This window comes from Crinia signifera, chromosome 12 (assembly GCF_055691185.1).
Source record: "Crinia signifera chromosome 12, ASM5569118v1, whole genome shotgun sequence".
NCBI classification, from domain to species: Eukaryota; Metazoa; Chordata; class Amphibia; order Anura; family Myobatrachidae; genus Crinia; species Crinia signifera.
The window spans coordinates 85,235,109-85,256,855 of NC_139228.1; the positions used below are offsets into that span (position 1 = coordinate 85,235,109).

General features: G+C 45.9%; 1 protein-coding gene across 1 annotated transcript in view; it reads right to left on the reverse strand.

The window, feature by feature from the left end:
* Window positions 1-2,024: 2,024 nt before the first annotated feature.
* SPINT1 (serine peptidase inhibitor, Kunitz type 1) overlaps window positions 2,025-21,747 on the reverse strand; it is a 48,716-nt gene continuing 28,993 nt past the window's right edge. Inside the window, exons 3-10 of the mRNA XM_083167768.1 lie at window positions 19,785-19,929; window positions 18,607-18,777; window positions 17,414-17,446; window positions 15,600-15,725; window positions 13,547-13,597; window positions 8,666-8,836; window positions 6,728-6,778; window positions 2,025-3,454 (exon numbers count right to left, since the gene is read on the reverse strand). Coding sequence (XP_083023894.1) covers window positions 3,270-3,454; window positions 6,728-6,778; window positions 8,666-8,836; window positions 13,547-13,597; window positions 15,600-15,725; window positions 17,414-17,446; window positions 18,607-18,777; window positions 19,785-19,929 — 933 coding nt within the window. The 3' untranslated portion in view covers window positions 2,025-3,269. The remainder of the gene's footprint in view (window positions 3,455-6,727; window positions 6,779-8,665; window positions 8,837-13,546; window positions 13,598-15,599; window positions 15,726-17,413; window positions 17,447-18,606; window positions 18,778-19,784; window positions 19,930-21,747) is intronic.

Genomic DNA, 21,747 nt, shown 5'->3' on the forward strand with positions numbered 1-21,747 from the left:
CCCACGGAGGGAGAAAGTGTCGGTATTTCGACTGCTGGGAAATTGACTGCATCCTGAATAATGTTGAGGAGGACACTTGTGCTGTGGTAAATAGTGGATGTGTGGCAGCCTCTGCATCGCATTGATTAGGTCATTAATGATTAAAATAATACAAAGAAGATACTTGTGATTCAAATTTTGTCATAAGTATCTTCTTAATATTAATCTAACCATTTTTAATATTGCACAGTGTTTAAATTGATTTTAGAGGCACCAAAACCCGTGCCTCCAGCTGCCCATTACAAATCGCTGGAAGCCGGGATGGGGACAAGCAGAAAGCTGTAAAAGTCCATTAAAAAAACAATTGTAAGCGGCACCTTTACAAGTGCCTCAGTGACAGGGGTGTGATGTCAGCCAATATGACCGCACACCCCTGTCACTGAAGCGGATATGATTGGGCAACAGATTCAGCACTGACAGTGACTGTATAGGGGGAGAGAAAGCAGCAATGGTGTTGGAATGAAGGGGCAAGGGGGCAGCTCACCAGCCAAAATACATTCCGACACTTCCAGCTGGATAATGACATTTGGAAACTCCACCTTCAAAGGAGGAGGGAGGGGCTGTAGTTCTTGTTTGCTGCAACTTGCTTCCAAGGGGACAGTTCTGGGTCTGCTGCCTGGTGGTATACAGCAATTACAGTGTGGTGGGGATTCACAATTAGCTCAGGGACCGATCAGTGCTTCACCCGTCCGCATCTTAGGAGCTGGCCGAGTATACTTGGAGAAATGCTGTCAGCTGCTTGCAGTACCGCCAGGGGCCTCTAGGAGCCGTCCTCTCCATTTGTACCAGCTTTCCTATGAGCTAGGGATGGCCATCGTTGCCATTGCCCTCAATGGTAATAGTACTAAACTACGCAATGGATGATCAGCAATATTTTTACCTATCAATGGTCATCCATTTTGTTTGACTGATTGTCCTGTGGGCCAATCAAAACATGGGGCGGGGCTTCACAGGTGTCAGTGGCGGGGCTATGCTCAGTGTCCTGGCACTTTGAAAACAAAAAACCCCAGCAAAACATTGATTTTGCTGTACCATCGATGGAGGGAAACCAGCTGGTTCTCCCCCCATCGATGGCAAAAGTATTATACATCGGTCATGAGACCAGGGGGAGTCACACTCAGCAGCTGGGACCCTACAGTGCAGGTTAGTGTAATGTGTATCTGTGTGTTGTATCTACCATCTCTCTCTCTCTCTCTCTCTCTCTCTGGGTATCTGTCTGTCTCTGTCCATCTTTCTACAGTCTTCTAAGTGCCTAACCGTCCTTCCCGTAGCCTCACCCTAGGTCCCCCCACTAGTGCCTAAACCCCACCCTTTCCCATGCTTGCACTGCCCATATACTGTACTTAGCGTTCCCGGCAGGCAGTCTGGATTTCAGTGCTCACATCCTAATTTATTTTGTTCTCCAGGCGGTAGTTGGGATACAAGCATCAGTATATTGAACGCCGCTGTCCTGACTGCATCACATATATACATTGACAAGCACGCTTGTGCACACACGGAAACACCCCCACCCCCATATAAATCCTGCATTTGCCCCTGCACTCTACATTGTAAGTATTGAAAGGGGGGGGGGGGACCACACCCCCCCCTTTGCCCGTGGCCATGCCGCCTTTCCGAATTTGTACCGGGTTATGCCCTTCAGATGTTGTTAGGTTATGCAGGTAGGGTACCACCAGGTCTAGGAGTCCAAAAATTCAAGGTGCCCCACCCTATGACTAAAAGGTCCAATAGGTCAAAGTACAACACTCAACACAAAAAAAAAGTTTGGTTTTTAGGACCGTTATTCGCGAGCCACAGTCTCCAGGCTCGTAAGCCCTCCCATCCGGGATTTCTCTGGACAGTCCGGTAACGGGCCCCACTGCCTGCCATCAGGCAGTGGGGCCCAACAGGAATTTCCCTGTATCCCTTGGGGTGGGGGGGGGGGGGATCCAGCCCTGCTACCAAATTAAAATGTAGAACAATACTGAAATTAAAAAAAAGGTAACTCCTTTTATTCCATAGTTTATTAATGGAACAATGGTGCTTAAAACGTGGTGGGTTAGAGAATACAAATTTACACAAAGATTTAAAAAATAAAAACACAATACATATAATGTACAATTTCTTTACCCTCTTCAAATTTTAGCAGCACCTGTCTACAACTGTTACATCCATTACAATGGAGGATGGTAATGAGGGACTTATCTGGAAATACATTCAGCAGACGAGACGTGCATCGCAGGTTTTCATTCAGCAATATTAAATGGAAGTATAACCATTGACACAGGTCACATTAAATAATAGTAAGCTGGCATATTACAGTCTAAAGGCAACAGAGTGGGCAGGGAGATGTACGAAGCCTGTAAGTGATAAAGTGACACGAGATACACCACCAGGCAAATCAGCTCCTAACTCATGTTACAGGATGCGTTTGGAAAATCAAAAGGTAGGCGCTGGGTGGTTGGAAATTTCGGCTTAGTACAGGCTTGGCCAACCAGTGGCTTTCCAGCTGTTGTGAAACTACAAGTCCCAGCATGCCTTGCCACAGCTTTGCTATTAAGGAGTGCTAAAATTGTGGCAAAGCATCCTGGGATGTGTAGTTTCACAACATCTGGAGAGCCATAGGTCGGCCAGGCGTGGCTTAGTACATCTGCCCATAGACTTGTCCGTGATTGACATGGGCACATACAAATTTGACCATTAAAACTAATGTTTGTTGTACAGCATCATCGCACACACTCATTGGCAGGGGTCAGTGTAAATGCCCTCTCTCCGCAATGCTGGTCTGAACACAGCCTTAATCAGATGTAATTACAACGCAGCAGGAGTTCCGTGGGGAGTCATTTTGCACATAAACAAACATTAGAGATTTAAAAATATAAACCCATAAAAATAGACCCCCCCACCCCCCAAAAGATAAAAAATAAAATAAAAATTTATGACAAAAAAATAAGACCGTATGATACAATTCTCTACTCAAGGGGGGCAGTTACCCACACAAAAAAAAATAGTCCTATAAAATGCTAGTTTTCGCTACATTTTATTTAAAGACGCATGAAAATAAACTGCGGTGTCTCACAGTGTCTATGTGCTCATGGGAGGTAAATGGTGCAATTTACTTGATCCACAACGATTGGCCAGGAGGCCCTGTGTAACTGCTCTGTACAGCGGGTGGATCGGTAAAACCACAGCATGGAGTGTTGAGCAAAGTGTACAAAAACATTCATTTTCCAACGGGTAGTCAGCGGGGGTCACACAGGTTTGGTGGTCCGGTTATACATGAGGTGCTCGGTGTCTTCAATGGTGGCCAGGGCAGTGTTATTCGCATTGGTTTGACGCTTGCCTTTTTTCTTTTTCATGTAACAGTATCCGATTACAGCGAGCACTATCAGGATGCAGATGCCCAAGAACACAGCGATGGCTACTTCAGCGGAGCCTGCACAAAGCAAACACAACAATATGTAAGCAGATGCACTGTAACCGGCAGGGCCGCCAATAGGGGGGTGCTGTGGGTACAGCTCATTTTGCCCACTGCAACCCCCCCCCCCCCCCAACTGTCTCCACTGCGCTCAGTGTGCTGAACAAAGCAGGTCCCAGAGGGCAGGCTTATTCAACCCAGGCTGCCGGCAGACAATTAAAATGATGCACCGGCCAATCAGAGCTTGCGTGCCGGTAGCCAATCAGAGTGGCTGCTGGTACGTGAGCTCTGATTGGGCTCACCTTCCGGTGCTGCATTTTAATTGTCCGCCGGCGTCCTGAGTTGAAGAAGCCTGTGCTCCGGGACCTCCGGGCTGCAGCTCAGAGGAAGAGAAGATGGGGGGAGCAGGAGCTGGGTTATGGTAAATCAAGTAAGGAGGGGGCCTGGGGTCCGGACTGGAAACTCCTGATGGCAGCACTGGTAACCAGACATCACTATGACCGCCTTATTAATACAAATAATAATAATAATAATTCTCACATGTACATTTTTGTTCATTTTAATTTAAATCAGAGAAGAACAATTGAAAGATTGACGATTATGACATAATTAAGTACATACAGCTACTGTAATGGACATAGGAATAACTGACAGCATAGGTAATTAACTGTTTTAGGGAAGACCAGGGCAAAAAAGATGAAATAACGGGACTCCTCCTTTAATGGACAAAACCATGCTGCACTGCAGGGGGGCAGATGTAACACGTGCAGAGTGTTAGATTTGGGTGAGTTATTTTGTTTTTGTGCAGGGTATTATTACACTGCAAATACGATTTCAGTTTGAACACACCCCACCCAAATCTAACTCTCTCTGTATTTGTTACAGTGCAGCATGGTTTTGTCCATTAAAGGAGATCGCTTTTGCAAACCAACCTGAATCAGCCCCCAATACTTAACGCGACAGAGAAGCTTTAGCAGATACAACCGACATTCGGCCAGATAAGTCCCAGGTGTTGGACAGTAAAGGCTCCCGTACACTGCACTGACTTCTTGCCTCGGTGCTCCCTTGCTCCGCGCGGCAGGATCGCATACACTATATCGCGTGCAATCCCAGCCAAGCTGGCACAGCTCAGAAGCAAGCCAAGAGATTGCTTATGCAGCGGGGGCAACTCAGAATGTCCGGTGCCATGTGCACGGCACCGCGCATTGCATCAGACCTGCTGTCAGTCACCTTTCCCTGTGATTGATTGCTGCCATTACAGGAAAATTGCAGATACACGGGCAAAAATCGCTTAGTTTAAGTGATTTTTGTGAGGGTGGAGGGCTCATTCACCCCTCCGCTCATCTGCTGGTGAGGACACCGGCCGGCAATAATGCAGGAGCGCGCATCAGTGCTCATCGCTGGGCCATCACTCGGTGGCTATTGAGCTATGCCGTGCTGTCAGCATAGAGGTAGTATTGAGGCCAAAGTAGATAATAAACGCTCCCAGGGAAGAGGTGTACAGGAAGAAGAGAAGGGGGCCTAGGGCTCCCCCCGCAGTATGGAAGATAAACAGCAATATAATACCCCTTTCACGCCGCACTTGTTAAACGGTATATTGCCGTTGTTTTCCCACTTCAAAACGTTTAAGGCTGCAGTGGGAAAGCACCAGAGTTGATTTACCGGATAAAGATAACCGGTATTTCAAAACGTTTAAAAAGCAGAGTCCTACACGTTTCAGGGCCGTTTATAATGCAGTGAGAATGGCTCTGAAACGGTATTTAGTAACAACAACAGATTACAGACCTGTGATAGGCTGTCCCCTGCATTCTGCCGGGGATTAAACGGGTTGACTGATGTGAATGGTACTTAAACGGTATTTACAACGGTAATCTACTGCAATGTGAAGGCTCAGACCCGTTTCAAAATAGCGTTGTTTTTTTTTAAGTTTAGGCAGTGTGAAAGTGGTAATAGCAATAAGTCATAAAGGTTTATATAGATACAGTGATATACCTCAATTACGTGTGATATAATTTATTGCAGGGCTTACAGTATATATGAATTTTCCTCAGGTGACATTTACAGATTACCGACGGTTAATGGGCATTATAAATAAATCAATATTACATTTATTAAACTATACCCAAGGTGACAGAGGGCTATTGGCTGCTAAAAATGTATATATTTTTTTAATGAATGAGAAAGTTATTGTATTCACTGCTTCTGTAAACAAATCAACGCACATATTATTCTCAGATTATTTTTTATAAGACTTAAGCTGGCCACACATCTATACAATCGTCGGGCCGTTCTTCCGTTCTGGGTCGAATGGCCGTTCGATTGTATAGGTGTGTACACTGTCCCGATTCCTGCTGTGCGATCGATAAACAGCCAAAAACGGTCTTCTCCATCCATTCTCGGTTGGTCAAATGTTCAGTGCCGTTTAATATTCATCGGACAGGACGGGCCCATGTCGGAACAAAAGTGCAGTGTGTGCGCACGTTCGATCGATATGCTGGCCATACTTGCGATTATACTGGCAAAATTAGTCAGCCGGCAGGGCATGGGCGTTCCATTCCCCCGGCCGGCTGACTAATTTAGCAGTTTGCCGTAGTCACCCTGCCGGCTGACTAATTTAGATGCACACCCCGTCTTTACCCTAATCACTCCTGTTTAGGTTCTGTACTCACGCCTCTTTATTTTGGTATGCCCTTAACCCAGCCCATTATAATATTATTGTTTATATTTGATATGTCAATAGCCCAAATCGAGACAGTGTGCACGGTGGTACAATCTTGTTCTTGCAGATCGGACGTCGCAAGTAAAATTGTACAGGTGTGTACGCGCGTATCGTGTTTGTGGGCGGTCGGTCGCGTGTATGGTCAATCAAACGCTCGCAAGAAAACAGGGATTGTATAGATGTGTACCCAGCTTTACAAAACACTTTTAAAAGGCTTCCAATCACCTTATAGATACCAGTACTGAAGTCAGCAACATGTCAGTGTGCTAAAAATAACTTTACATGCCTTTTACGGTTCTTCTCATGCCATAACTTTCCTTTAAATTAAAAAGTTAGGAGTTGTTGATATACATCAGTGATGGCTAACCTTGACACGCCAACTGTTGTTGAACTACACATCCCAGCATCAGTTTTACTATTTGGCCATGCTAAAACTGATGCAGGGCATGCTGGGATGTGTAGTTCAACAACAGCTGGAGTGTCCAGGTTAGCCATAACTGATATACAAGGCATTGAACCTAAACAGATGGATATTCGTTTGAAATAGGAATTTACAAATGACTGTAGCTCACCTGAGCCATTGTGAGGACTTGCTTCTGCTGGGTCTCTAAAGATATCTTTATCTGTAGGCAATAAATGATTAAGAGGTTACGGAAGCAAAATAAACGCCTTTCTGTCTGTCTGGGATAATCTCCAAGATCATTGGATGGCTTTTGGTGCAGTTTTCATCATTTCATAGAGTCTTTGTCAAGGTTTACGAGCATGAAACATTAATCTAAGACAAAAGGGAGCTGAGCAGTGAGGAATTTAGTAAGAGTGACAATTTCAGCAAGAGAATGTGAGTGCTCTACAGTGCACACAATGGCCAAGAGTGGTACTGCAGTAGCTGTGCTGCAGGAAAGACTCACATGTACCTCTGGCCTCTCTCGATCTGCTCCTCTGGCCGGCTCACGCTATCTGAAACGCTGCCTCGGCCACTGGCCCTACTGTGCCTTTGCCCCCTCCCCAAGGTTGGTGGCTGAGGATCACAAGTAGCATGGCGATTAATCAAAAGGGAGCAAAGCAATGAAAATTTTAGCGAAGAAATAAAAAAGAAAAACAAAATGGCCGTCCGAGCACAGGGATGATCGAAGATGCAAGTGCAGCCGGCGTGAGTATATACCAATAGTAAATTCATCTGTTGCGGTGTCAAGAGGTCTCTTTGAGGGGAGCTAATTTAATGAGGATGTTAAATTGTATTACCATTATTCTGAGGATCGATCAATAGATAGATAGATGCAGCGGCACTCAGAGGACTTTAATAATCAGCAAATGTATTTAAATTTGATAAACAGATCGATCAATAACCTTCAAAGAATTAATGCATGATTTAATTCCTCTAGAAATTAACATTTCCAAAAATGAATATTTGTGTACATACCCAAACAAATCAAAAGCAAAATTGACACTCAAGCATATTCGGATATATTTAACTGATGCCAGATCCATTTTGAAATTCTTTTGACGGAATGGATCCGGCATCCATTATTCAATGCAGTGGCCAAATCCGGATCTCTGATTGATGCTCACCCGGCCGGCGCAGGGACCGGGTGAGCGCAGCGGCAGGAGGCGGCACGATTGCCCAGGAGACGGCTGGAGGAAGCGGCAGCTGGGCAGGTGCCGGGTGAGCGGCTCTCAGCCGGTGCGGCGGGTGAGAAAGGGAGGCGGAGGACTGTAGATTGCTGGAAACATGGTCAAAACCTTTTGGTTTTGGCTGTGTTTCCAGCAAAAGCAGGTAGATTAGCAGCTATTCCGTCAATCAACCTAGTTTTCGGCAGGTTGGAACATTTAGGGCCTTATTCTGATCGGTGCGGCCCGATCAGAATATGCGGCCGCAACCGTGCAGGCGAATCCCCGCCTTCCATACGGATCGCCACCTGCCGTCCGTACGCGGATATGTGGCGATCCGCATGAAATTGGACGGGGATACGCCTCCTCCGTCTTGGGAGCAGCCCCTGCATTCGATGGTCGCCGAACATCGAATGCAGGGCCGCACGCTCCACCAGGTCCCGCAACACAAGACCACACGGACACTTGTCCGTGTGAAATCATGTATGGGGGCGGGCAGCTGACATCCGGCGATGTCAGATGCCCGCCCCGTACCCACGCGTCACGGCCTCATTACCATGCATACGCCCCGCGTTTGCATGGGAACGCCCATGAAACGCGGGGCGTATGCATAGGGTAATGAGGCTAAGTAGCCCCTCTCGCCCCTCTACGCCCCCTGTGCGGCGTATAAAGAATCCGTGCGGCGAAATCGCCTGCACATGCGCAGAGTGACCTCTGCACATGCGCAGACGATCAACATCGGCGGTCCATCCGCATGCGGGAATATCCGCACTGATCAGAATAAGGCCCTTAGTCCTGCCGAAAAAAACAGCCAACATTGAATAGATCGGAACCCTTTCCGTCTCTTTGGCAAGACTTCAGTTTCAACATCAATTGAATATACCCCATAAAGATAAACTCACCTGAAATTCCATCACAAAACTGTATACAATGGTTTTCCTCATAAAAGTTATTCAAGTTCCCACCGCAGCCCCCATAAGTGAAGATCTCGCACTTCATTGATACAGGATCATAGTACCACCGCTGAAAGTGGGCGCGACAAGGACCAGATTCTGGCAAATCCAAACATCGGGCTAAAAGAAGAAAAAGCAAATGTGGTGCTCAACGAGAGGTACAATCAGTTCTACACTACTGTATATATTCGCCCGTTGGGTATACTACACCGTCAACTCTTCAAGTGTGATTAGAATTACTGGTAACTTAGACTAATCTTGTGATGAGCACTATATCTGCACAATATACTGTGGTGTCACTTACTTTTATTTTACATTCTCAAAAAAGGTGGTAAGCGTTTGCAGCCTTAAGGTAAAAAACACATTTCTTTTAGAGCATATATGTACGGTGTAATGGTCATGTGTTCTATCCCCACAATGTGATATATATACGGGGCAGTACGGACGGTGTAATGGTTAGCATTACTGCCTCACAGCACTGATGTCATGGGTTCTATCCCCACCATGTGTTATATATACGGGGCAGTACGGACGGTGTAATGGTTACATTACTGACTCACAGCTCTGAGGTCATGTGTTCTATCCCCACAATGTGATATATATACGGGGCAGTACGGACGGTGTAATGGTTACATTACTGCCTCACAGCACTGATGTCATGGGTTCTATCCCCACCATGTGTTATATATACGGGGCAGTACGGATGGTGTAATGGTTACATTACTGCCTCACAGCGCTGAGGTCATGTGTTCTATCCCCACAATGTGATATATATACGGGGCAGTACGGACGGTGTAATGGTTACATTACTGCCTCACAGCACTGATGTCATGGGTTCTATCCCCACCATGTGTTATATATACGGGGCAGTACGGACGGTGTAATGGTTACATTACTGACTCACAGCTCTGAGGTCATGGGTTCTATTCCCACCATGTGTTATATATACGGGGCAGTACGGACGGTGTAATGGTCACATTACTGCCTCACAGCGCTGAGGTCATGGGTTCTATCCCCACCATGTGTTAGATATACGGGGCAGTACGGATGGTGTAATGGTTATAGCATTACTGCCTCACAGCACTGAGATCATGAGTTCTATCCCCACCACGTGTTATACGGTGTAATGGTTACATTACTGCCTCACAGCACTGAGGTCATGGGTTCTATCCCCACCACGTGTTATATATACGGGGCAGTATGGATGGTGTAATGGTTACATTACTGCCTCACAGCACTGAGGTCATGGGTTCTATCACCACCATGTGTTATATATACGGGGCAGTACGGACTGTGTAATGGTTACATTACTGCCTCACAGCGCTGAGGTCATGGGTTCTATCCCCACCATGTGTTAGATATACGGGGCAGTATGGACAGTGTAATGGTTAGCATTACTGCCTCACAGCACTGAGGTCATGGGTTCTATCCCCACCATGTGTTATATATACGGGGCAGTACGGACGGTGTAATGGTTACATTACTGCCTCACAGCGCTGAGGTCATGGGTTCTATCCCCACCATGTGTTAGATATACGGGGCAGTATGGACAGTGTAATGGTTAGCATTACTGCCTCACAGCACTGAGGTCATGGGTTCTATCCCCACCATGTGTTATATATACGGGGCAGTACGGATGGTGTAATGGTTAGCATTACTGCCTCACAGCACTGAGGTCATGGGTTCTATCCCCACCATGTGTTATATATACGGGGCAGTACGGACGGTGTAATGGTTAGCAATACTGCCTCACAGCGCTGATGTCATGGGTTCTATCCCCACCATGTGTTATATATACGGGGCAGTACGGATGGTGTAATGGTTAGCAATACTGCCTCACAGCGCTGATGTCATGGGTTCTATCCCCACCATGTGTTATAAATACGGGGCAGTAGTGATGGTGTAATGGTTAGCATTACTGCCTCACAGCGCTGAGGTCATGGGTTCTATTCCCACCATGTGTTATATATACGGGGCAGTACTGATGGTGTAATGGTTAGCATTACTGCCTCACAGCGCTGAGGTCATGGGTTCTATTCCCACCATGTGTTATATATACGGGGCAGTACTGATGGTGTAATGGTTAGCATTACTGCCTCACAGCGCTGTGGTCATGGGTTCGATCCCCACCATGGCCCTAACTGTGCGGAGTTTGTATATTCTCCCCGTACTTGCGTGGGTTTCCTCCGGGTACTCTTCCTCTCACAAACCAAAAATATATATATATAGGCTAATTGGCTCCCGACAAATGAACTGTAGAATGTCTGTGTGCGCGTGTACATGTGGTAGGGAATATAGATTGTAAGCTCCACTGGGGCAGGGACTGATGTGAATGTTCAAATATTCTCTGTACAGCGCTGCGGAATATGTATGCGCTATATAAGAAACTGTTATTATAATTATTATAGGTTTGTAATGAAATAATAGTTCATTATGGCTTCCAATACACTGAAGCAGCTTTCTTACACTGTATAGTTCTGTCAGAGGCCCTGCAACACCACAACATCCAATACATGACATAGTTAAGTAGGAGTTGTGGAGGAATAGGACATATGGGGGGGGGCATGCATTAACACATGTGATTATGAAGGCAAATTACAGCTCTTGTGATGCGACACCGGCACTGGACTTCCAGGTCTGAGACCCGGGAGTCCCTCTGTACATGTGTAGAGTGATGGCCCCAGCTGTGGGGCATGTTGGGAGGGATCCGTGACCAATCCCTCTTACAGCGCTGCGGAGAGAAGCCCAGAGGCTTCTATAGGGTATCTTCAGATATTGCTGTCGATTCCCTCCGCAGTGGTTTCCCGGCAGGGGGTACGGTCATTTGGTCTACAGCATGTTGGTCGACAAGCATTGGGTCGACACCACTAGGTCGACATGGGGATAGGTCATTAGGTCAACACAAGCATTAGGTCGACAGTGTCTAGATCGACATGGGGTTTTTCCACTGTTTTTTTAACCCGACAGGCGGTATTTCATGCCCTACCATCCACTAGGGCATGGTGGGAGAATAAAAAAGTGTGCTGAGCGTATGTGAGGTGATGCGTTGCACTTTAAACTTTGTCCATGTCGACTGTATCAACATTCGGGTAAAAAAAAAAAAAACACAGGGAAAAACCCATGTCGACCTTTTGACTGTTGACCTAATGCTTATGTCGACCTAATGACCTGTCGTTCTAGAACCATGTCGACCCCCAATGATCCAAACCCCCCGGTCAGTAGCGCACGCAGGGGGGGTTTCTGAGTACCCACCCCCCCAAGGAGTCTAAGGACCCTAGGCTGAAAGCTGAGGGTCCCCTCTTTCCATGGGTACAAGAATTTTAAAAATCGGCCCTTGGGAACTGGAGATATCTGACTTCAAAGCAGTGGTCCCCATCCAAGCCTGTTAATTGCTCTTCCCAGTCAGATATTTCAGGTTCTGTCTGACGTAGATTTTTTCTAAGGGTATATTCCGAAAGCTGGGACTCTTCCCCTTTGATGGACACTAGTAGCTTGTCCATACTGTTCCCAGAACCAGAGATATCAGCCTTCCAGCAGCTGGTTACTGCTCCAGCTCCACACACCTGGTATGTAGTTTTATATCCTCGTCTGATCCCCTAGTCCCCAATACCATTTGGTAGGTGGGATTCTCTAGTTTTTAATTCCATTAAAATCTAGGAAATCTATTTCCGGGAACTGGAGATATCTGCAGTCAAGCAAGCTGTCCTCCCACCAGAAAATTATGAATATTAAGCCCACTCCACTATACACCCCTCCTCTGAGTATTAAACATCCTCTACCACCCTGGAAGTTATGTATCAGGGGCCCTTCCTTCAGCCCAATGCCCCCTTCTCCCACCACATCTCCCACCATCTGTGCAGTAAAGGGGTAATTAGTGGAAATTACTGGTCCAGGCCCTACATGCTGAGAGGTTGATATAATACCCCCTACCACCCGCAGGACATCAAAGCTTCCCCCACCCCTACTGCTGGAGGATCGGTAGGGGCCCAAATACATTGCTATGCCCAGGGGTCTACACTGCTGTTAATAATAATAATAATTAATATATATATATATATATATATATATATATATATATATATATATATATATATATAAAATTATTATTATTATTATCTATATACATTTGGTCTATCTATAATACTTTAACTGACCCGGCATATACTGGGTCACCTAAGTGTCCATCTCCGTGCTTTGCTCTGCCCCACTGGAAACCCCCTTCTGAAAATCCTGCGTTTGCCCCTGCCGGTGGTGGGGCTTTAGTGTATACGAAAGTTCTGTAAACACTCCAAAAACTGGGTTTTTACCACATTTTAACTTTAGTCCATCCCACCCAGTGTCTGAGTTTTTTTTTTGTTTTTTTTTCTTTAAGCGTTAATCAATCGTTTACAAAGCGAAAACTATCAAATAGAAACACACAAAGGGAAGCAGCGCTCAAATTAAAAAATGAGTGAATCAAATGGGTTAAAACTTATACATTCAATATTAAAAATTAAATTGCATAGGACACTTAAGATTGTAAAAGTTTGGCGCAAAAAAATAAATAAAAAAAAAACACGAAAAAAAAAAAATCCGTAAATCAGTCGACATTTCGCAACTCCAGAAAACTCTGACCCTATGATGTATCGGGTGAGCCGGGGGAAAATCCGGCTCAGGGTGGGAAGAGTCGGATGTGGCAGGGTATAAATGAAGATGATCAGAATTAACTCTAATGAGGAACTGATCTCTGGGTGCTGCTAATTTGGTAGTGTCTTCCTGTAATGGGATATATGCGTATACGGGATATATGTGTATACATGATATATGCGTATACGGGATATATGCGTATACCTTTACTGTTGGGAAAATCCAGTTTCTGCAGCTTCGTAAATCCTTTATCATCTAAAAACAGGAAAGAATATACAGTTAGTATGTATGTGGGCAATTTAAAGGGTATCACACAAAAGCACTGCACTCAGAATACAGACACCCCAAACTGTATTCTTTAGACTTCAAAAACAGGAACAATTTGCTTCAATCGTTGCAACATTTGTTAAGCTGATCCACTGCACCAAAGGCTTCTCCAACTGGTCAGTCCTGCTCGATCACTTACAGAACTGTAAACATGCCAATCACTTTAGTGCACAGGTTCTCAAAGTCGGTCCTCAGGACCCCACACAGTGCATGTTTTGCAGGTCTCCTCAAAGAATGAAGTGAAATAATTAGCTCCTCCTGTGGAACTTTTAAAATGTGTCAGTGTGTAACGAGTGCACCTGTGCACCTGCCAGGTGACCTGGAAAACATGCACTGTTTGGGGTCCCGAGGACGGAGTTTGACAACCACTGCTTTAATGTATACACCAGTATGCTCGCCTCGCCTGCACACAGGCTGTTAAAAGGGTAAGACATTCCACAGGCAAACAAGATTTTTTCCAGGGGAGTATACAAACATATGCAGCAGCTGTGTGAAGCATATGGGGAGGAGAGCACGCACATTATTATTAAGCACAGCCTCTGCGTGACAAAATGCGGAGCTTCGCGGAAATATTGGAAGGGGGCAGGGCCAAAGTGAGAAAACTAATTGAATTGAGTCTTATTGGCTCCATCCCCTCCTCACTGCCCTGAAAATCAGTGGAATTTGCCAGAGGGGGCGGGGGTTAGTAATATTGTAACAGGTCACTCTCGTCTGTTGGGATGGGGGGCTTGGGTACTCAGAGACCCCTCCCTGCATTCCCTACTGCCTTTACCAAGCACATCAGCTATAAAACACCTAGGAAACCACCTGGCACTAGATGTATTAATTGAACCAACACTGAGGTGCAAAATGGTCACAAAATGGTTTGATGAAAAAAAAAAAAAGTGAGTTAAGTAAAAAAATATATATATATATATTTTATTTAAGCCTTATATCTGGTACAATAACAGCACTCTAAGTCAGTCTGGTTAATTACATTTCCATACAGACATATCAACACGAGACAATTTAGTCTGCTTACAACAAAAACAAAAACGGTACTTGTTTCCTAGCACGGCCACAATCGCGGGCATCGTGTGCCTTAACCTTAAGGCACGCGATGCCCGCGATTTCCCTTGAAAAAACCACAACTGTGGTACATTGCGTCGGTCGTGTGCCTTAAGAAGGCACACGACGCGACCGACGCGATGCCCACGATTTCCCTATAGGCTTCAATGTTAAAATATTTTAACATTGAAGCCTATGCGCCCCCGACGCGATGCCCCTGATTTCTCCATAGGCTTCAATGTTAAAATATTTTAACATTGAAACTGAGTCCCCTCGCGGGCTTCACAGCTGTCCGCGTCCCCTCGCCACGCTTCGGGCTCGGTGGCTCGCCACACTAATCTATTCTCAACTCCACGCCGACGTGGATAGTAGGGGAATGAAAAGGTCGGAGGACGCGCACCGCCGCCCCTCGCGGGCTTGCTGCGCTCGCCACGCTTCGGGTTCGCGTCAATCGTGGGGGTGGCGGCCACAATGGGGGGACATTATTTTTTACACACTTGACGGGGCCATACCCAATGAGAAATGGCCCATATTGGCCCTTTACCCATTTTTTACTATGTTAAATGGACTCAGTTTCAATGTTGAAATAATTTAACATTGAAGCCTATGGACACGATGGACCCGATTTCTCCATAGGCTTCAATGTTAAATTATTTTAACATTGAAGCCTATGGAGAAATCGGGTACATCTCGTCGGTCGCGTCGTGTGCGTTTTGGTATGCACCCGACGCGACCGACACGATTTTTTCCGACACGACCACCACGATAGAAATCGTTGTGGCCGTGCTAAGAAACAAGTACCACAAAAACTCCTCATCTACAAGCGAGGTGGTAACAGCGGAAACGTCTACAAGAAGGAAGAGACCAGGAGGAAAACACTCACATGTATCACAGAAATTCTCGTCGGACTGATCACTGCAGTCCGGAGTATTGTCACATTCAAGACCAGCTTCAATGCAGCATCCATCAGCGCAGTGGAATTGCGTACGAAGGCAGTGCCCATCACAAACTATAAGGACAGACAAACCGGGTAAGTCAAGGATCATAAACCACATGTTGCACACACCCCAAACAAGGTGAAGTAAATGTTATCATTTGTGGCTGCAATGGGGACTACACATGGGGCGATTCAGCATTTTCGAAGCAATCTCACTTGCCATAGTGTTGTGCAGCCTCACGCGTCGCATTTGCGCGGCGATTAATATCCAGCATGCTAGATAAAACTGCAGGCAGGTCCAACCTCCGATCAGACGCGCGCGGGACCGCGCATCGGATCAGATGTCAAACACATGCCATTTTGGACGATCTCACCAGATTTCTCAGCCCGATCCGTCTGAATCGGGTGAAATCGTCCTAAATCGCAGAACTGTATGGGGGGCTTTAGAAACTGCAACTTACACTGTGGTAGATTTCCCACCCCCATACAAAACATGAGGTTCTTATAGAAGACCTCCCCAACACATGGGTGTACTTTATTTACTGAAGATAAATTTTGTCCGATTTGGTTTTTCAATCATTTGAATATCATAGATTTACTATAGGTAAAATGCACCGTAATATCAACTGGGAGGGGAGGGGGGGGGGGGGGGGGGGTCACAAACCGACCAAAACAACACACTAGTAATTGACAGGCGTTCACCTCCTACTGGCTAAACATTTATTAGAATGCCTATAAAAGATATTTTATTATAGCATTTCTATCTTGCTGAGGACCAAACACACCCGAACTCTGAGTTCAAAGTCAAACAGTAAAAGTTCAGGTCACGTTGTGGTTCTGAGCCGAGACCCGCCTGGGTCATCACACCAAGTTCCTGCCTCTGATCTAGAAACTAAACCTTGTGAGTTTAGGATTGCATACAAGTTCCTCCCACATTTCAGACTGGAAATGACAATGATTGATGTTAATAATACTGTAGGAACCGGTGGCGGCTCTTACCCCTGGAGGGAGGATGCCGTGATGCGGGCCCCCTCCGCTGCTTCCGGTCCCCTGCACGGGGCCAACGCATGCGCAGTAACTTCAAACATACTGCGCATGCACTGGCCCAAGCCTCCATGGGCGGCCTTTGCAGCAGACCCCAGAGGCTTAATCAGGTTCCCGGGTATTGCAGAACATGTTTTTAGGCTGCCCCGCATTTGCGCACAGAGAGGCATCCCGGAGCGAGGGAACACCTCCCAATGGGACTGCCTTGAGTGACTGGCAGGTCAGACTTCCAATAGGAAGTCACTGCCAGTCACATTGATGCCAGAGCAGTCTCACAGACTGCATCTGGCTTCACTTCGGCAGAGACAGTGGCGGATTTTACCTGGGGGGGGGGGGGCGTCTGCAGCCCATAGGTAAAAACCGCCACTTGTAGGAACACATCAAAGGTCAAAATTGCACTGGTTTTAGCAGTTTATTCCTTTTTAAAGATTTCCAGATCCAAAATACTTGAGGGTCTGCGCACATCTCCAATAAAAAAAGGGTTCCATTCATTAAGGTCATGGTGGATGCAAGAATTATGGGCCTCATCGTCATGCACCCATTTGAGAACACTGCCCAGCTCCACCCACTCCCCAACCTTTAAGGGCCAATCAGTGTGACTCCGGGTGCGCTGTGTGCAACGATGCAGGACCCTGTGCAGACAACCCCACAATCAAATAAATACATTACATTAATAAAATGGAGAAGGTACAGGAGGGGGGGGGTTGTGATATTACCTGGCTGCAGTCTCCTTCCCTTATTGGAATGGTCTAGAAAAGAGAAAATACGACCAATTATGTGAAGAACAACAACGAGGAGTTTAGTAGTTCTGATGAAAGCCTTTTGCAGTCCCTGTTACACCGTATATTACAGCAGGAGCGTCACTTACTCTGATGACACCCAGTGCGGTCGAACACCAAAAGGGGGTGTGTCTTCATGTGAGGGGTGTGGCTTCATAAGTGGGGATGTCAGCTCCTGTCACTGAACAGGGGTTGGCAATTTGGCATCACCCCTCAGTGGTTGAAACCTTGGGACGGCCTTCACCTCCCTAGTGATGGAACGGTCTTAGAGTGAACGTCTGTGATAGAAAGTTCTACCAAAAACCATCACAAGTAAGTTCACTGTCACATGCTCCTTGGACCTACAGGGGTCAATTTCCGGAGACGGGATTCTATTGAAGATGGGATGTTGTCTATAGCAACCATCTTGTGATTTATTTTGCACCTTCTAGAAGACATAATCTGATTGGTTGCTTTTGACAACATCCCAACTTCAATAAAAATCCCATTTTAGTAAATGGACCCCCCAGTCTCTAATTCCATGTCGAACACAGCTCCAAAATAGTGACGTCACCACCCCGCTCCGTATGTGCAGTTTCCAACAATATTGTCAGATTAAATTGCATGTACAGACAGCAGGGGTGGTCATTAACAATATAGGATTTATATATTCTTAACCATATCAATACGGTCCTTATCCTACATCACCCAGCCTGTTCCCAGCTTTACACCTACCTTATATTTGGTGCAGTGCCGGATTGAATCCCAGTGGAAACCCTAAGCAGTCGAAATCTCAAATGATCTCCTAATAAGTGGTGAATTCTCGGTCCACCATCCCAAATTCACCTCCTAATACATTTTTCATTTTACCACTCAGACAGTCTACAACCTGGTAAATAACAGGAACCTGCGGTCTGTGGTTTATGTACTCTTCAATGTAAAGTTACCAGCAGAGATCAGAATCGCCCAGGTGCGTAAATAATTACTACAGCGAATGTGCGGTATTCAATGCGGCCGGTGAGGGGGTTTGTACGGTGAGGAAAAGCCAAATTTTGTTCGTATATTAAAAAAATATATATATTTAACATTGTAAGCACCCATTGGGGTGCTTATACAATTAAAAATCATATAGGGTGACCATTTGAACTAACCAGATAAATTAATGCAGGTTTGTGTACAGTCTTGTTTTCTGACGTAGTTGTTTTTGTTCGGATTGCAGCCTCCAAATGTAAATTCCATGCAGTCATTCACATCCGGATTATACCACCATCGCTTGAAGGATCCACGGCAGCGACCAACTTTTGAAGGAGCAAGGCAGTACTCTGAAAATAGAAATGGGGACGGACGGACGACGGACTGGATAGTGTGAAAAATATACATTCATAGATATATATATGTAATACAAAATTATTTCATAGTGAATCCAACACGTCCCAACACCTACGTTCTGCAGCAGAGAAGTTGCTTCTAGAACAGAAGAATGCTACCTCTAGGTGTTTTTTGGGTACTTGTTTCCTAGCACGGTGCCCATCGCATCGTATACCATAAGCCATACAATGGTATGCGATGCGATGCGATGGCACCCGATGTTATACAATTTTAAAATCGTATACCATTGTATATGGCATACAATGCCATACAACGCAATGTGATTTTAAAATTGTATAAGCACCCTAATGGGTGCTTTCAATGTTAAATGCCCCCCCCCCCCCCTATAAGATTACTAATTGTATAAGCACCGTAATGGGTGCTTACAATGTTAAAAGCACCCCTATGACAACCCCGCTATTAACGCCAACCCGAAGCGCGGCGAGGCCGCGAGGGGCGGTGGTACGTGTCCTCCGACCTTTTCATACCCCCACCATGCACGTCGACGTGGAGGTGACTTTATATAGTGTGGCAAGCGCAGCGAGCCCCGCGAGGAGATGCGGAATACATGTAAAGTAATACGCGTTCGCTCGCCACACTTCGGGCTCGGTGGCTCGCCGCGCTATACAAGATCAACTCCACGCCGACGTGGATAGTGGGGGTATGAAAAGGTCAGAGGGCGCGTACCGCCGCCCCTCACAGGCTCACCATGCTTCAGATTGGCGTTGATAGTGGGGGTGCATTTAACATTGTAAGCACCCATTGGGGTGCTTTACAATTAAAAATCGTATAGGGTGACCATTTAACATTGAAAAAACCCATTAGGGTGCTTATACAATTTTAAAATCGCATCGCATGCGGGCATATGGCATGCAATGTTATACAATGTATACAATGCCATATCGTAGGCGCCGTGCTAGGAAACAAGTACCGTTTTTTGTACCCCACATAGACATCTTACCCTCCGTCTGCTCGGGTGTCAGCACCGTGACCGTGACCGTTGCGGTGCCCTGTTGTTCTGCGGTGTCAGTAACTATCAGCTGGAAAACGTACTCTCCTACCAGCAGGTCGGACACCTTCAGGAACGCTGGATTTTCCGGGTCTTGCTGCAGATAAAGAACACTTCACATGAAAAGAGGTCACCGGTCCTTAGACAAAGGCTTCACCGTAAAGCTCAATAATACAAACGCACACCAACAAAGCCACAATGCAAAGGTGACCTTATATACACCTACCCTTTTTGGACAACACAGAGTAAGTCGCCTGGTGCAATTCCCCTGGGGGGGGGGGGGGGTGGAGTTCCACCTAGGAACTAGTTCCACCTCCACCACAGTCCTGCACAGCGTATGTGATGTCATGTCTTCACCGCTGGGAACAATAGTTCCAGCACCTCTCAAGGACCAACTTAAGGCCCATTTCTTTCAAATTTGCACCTTAGTGTTATAAGTACAGAGGGGGACAGGTGCATGGTCAGGCAGCACAGACGGTGTAATGGTTAGCATTACTGCCTCACAGCTCTGGTCATGGGTTTGATTCCCACCATGACCCTATCTGTGTGTAGTTTGTATTATCTCCCTGTGCTCGTGTGGGTTTCCTCCGGTTCTCTCCCACAATTCAAAAATATACTGGTAGGTTAATTAGCTGCCAACAAAATTAACCCTAGAATGTCTGCGTGTGCGTGTACATGTGGTAGGGAATATAGATTGTAAGCTCCACTGGGGCAGGGACTGATGTGAATGTTCAAATATTCTCTGTGATATGTGCTCTCTATAAATAATTGGTAAAATAAAATAATACGTTTTGTGTACAGATGTGGACGAGGGGGTGGTGATTAGGGGGTTTGAGTGACCCACAAGGGGCGAGCAACCATTCTGTTCTCTAAATAGGCAACGAATAAATAAATAAAAAAATCTTTGGGAATTTTGTGTGGATCTTTCTCAATGTATTCCATGTGGACGTGGCACCAGGCCACCCCGAGAGCTACAGGAAAACAAAAACAACACATTGACACTTTTTCTGTGCATGCGAGCTTCAATATACTGATGTTAAAAGGAAAGTAAAAAACAAACTTTAAAGAAGGTCACTGAAATTATTTACTAGCTATTAAATTTTTGCAAAACAAACACCATACATTTTAGTGTTCATTCTAGCAGCCGCCATGCAGTTCCTCTTCCCTGCCTGGGATGTCGCTGTCTGATGTAGTGCTTCTAGCGCATTGTGGTCTGTATATCAGCACTGAAATGCAAACCAGACCTGTGCTAGAAACACCACAGTAGACAGCGACACCCCAGGCAAGGAAGAGGAACTGCATGGGTTTTCAAAGTTGGCGGGTGCTAGAATGAACACTATCTTTATTATAATATGAGATAACAGGACCCCATACAGGTTACTGAATACCACATTTCTGGGTACAGCCAAACAGAGCTATACAGACTGACCTACGGGGTGATCATTTGGATTGAAATTTTCAACAACTAAAAAGGATTATGGACTTTGGAACTCTGGGAAGATACAGGTTGTTGTTCTCAACTTTGTAACCCCACAGTACATCAGGGGTACAATCATTGGGTCACCAGCAAGTTGTCATTAGGTCAGCACCATTAGGTCGACATTCCAGTAAAAAGAAACAGTGGAAAACCCCATGTCGACCTAGACTCATGTCGACCTAATGACTGTCTAATAACTTGTTGGTGACCAAGTGATCCACACCCGTACATCGGGATGGGTGATCGCTAACACACATGGAATTAATAAGGCCTTATATTTATTCCACGGCTGTCACCTGCATGTCATCCCCCCAAGCCTGGCGCCCCAGGCTGCAGCCTAATCATCAGCTTATTGGTTAATCAGGCTCTGGCACCTGGCCTTATACATCTCGCACACACACACACACATCGGGATTACACTGTATACTTCTTTCAGAT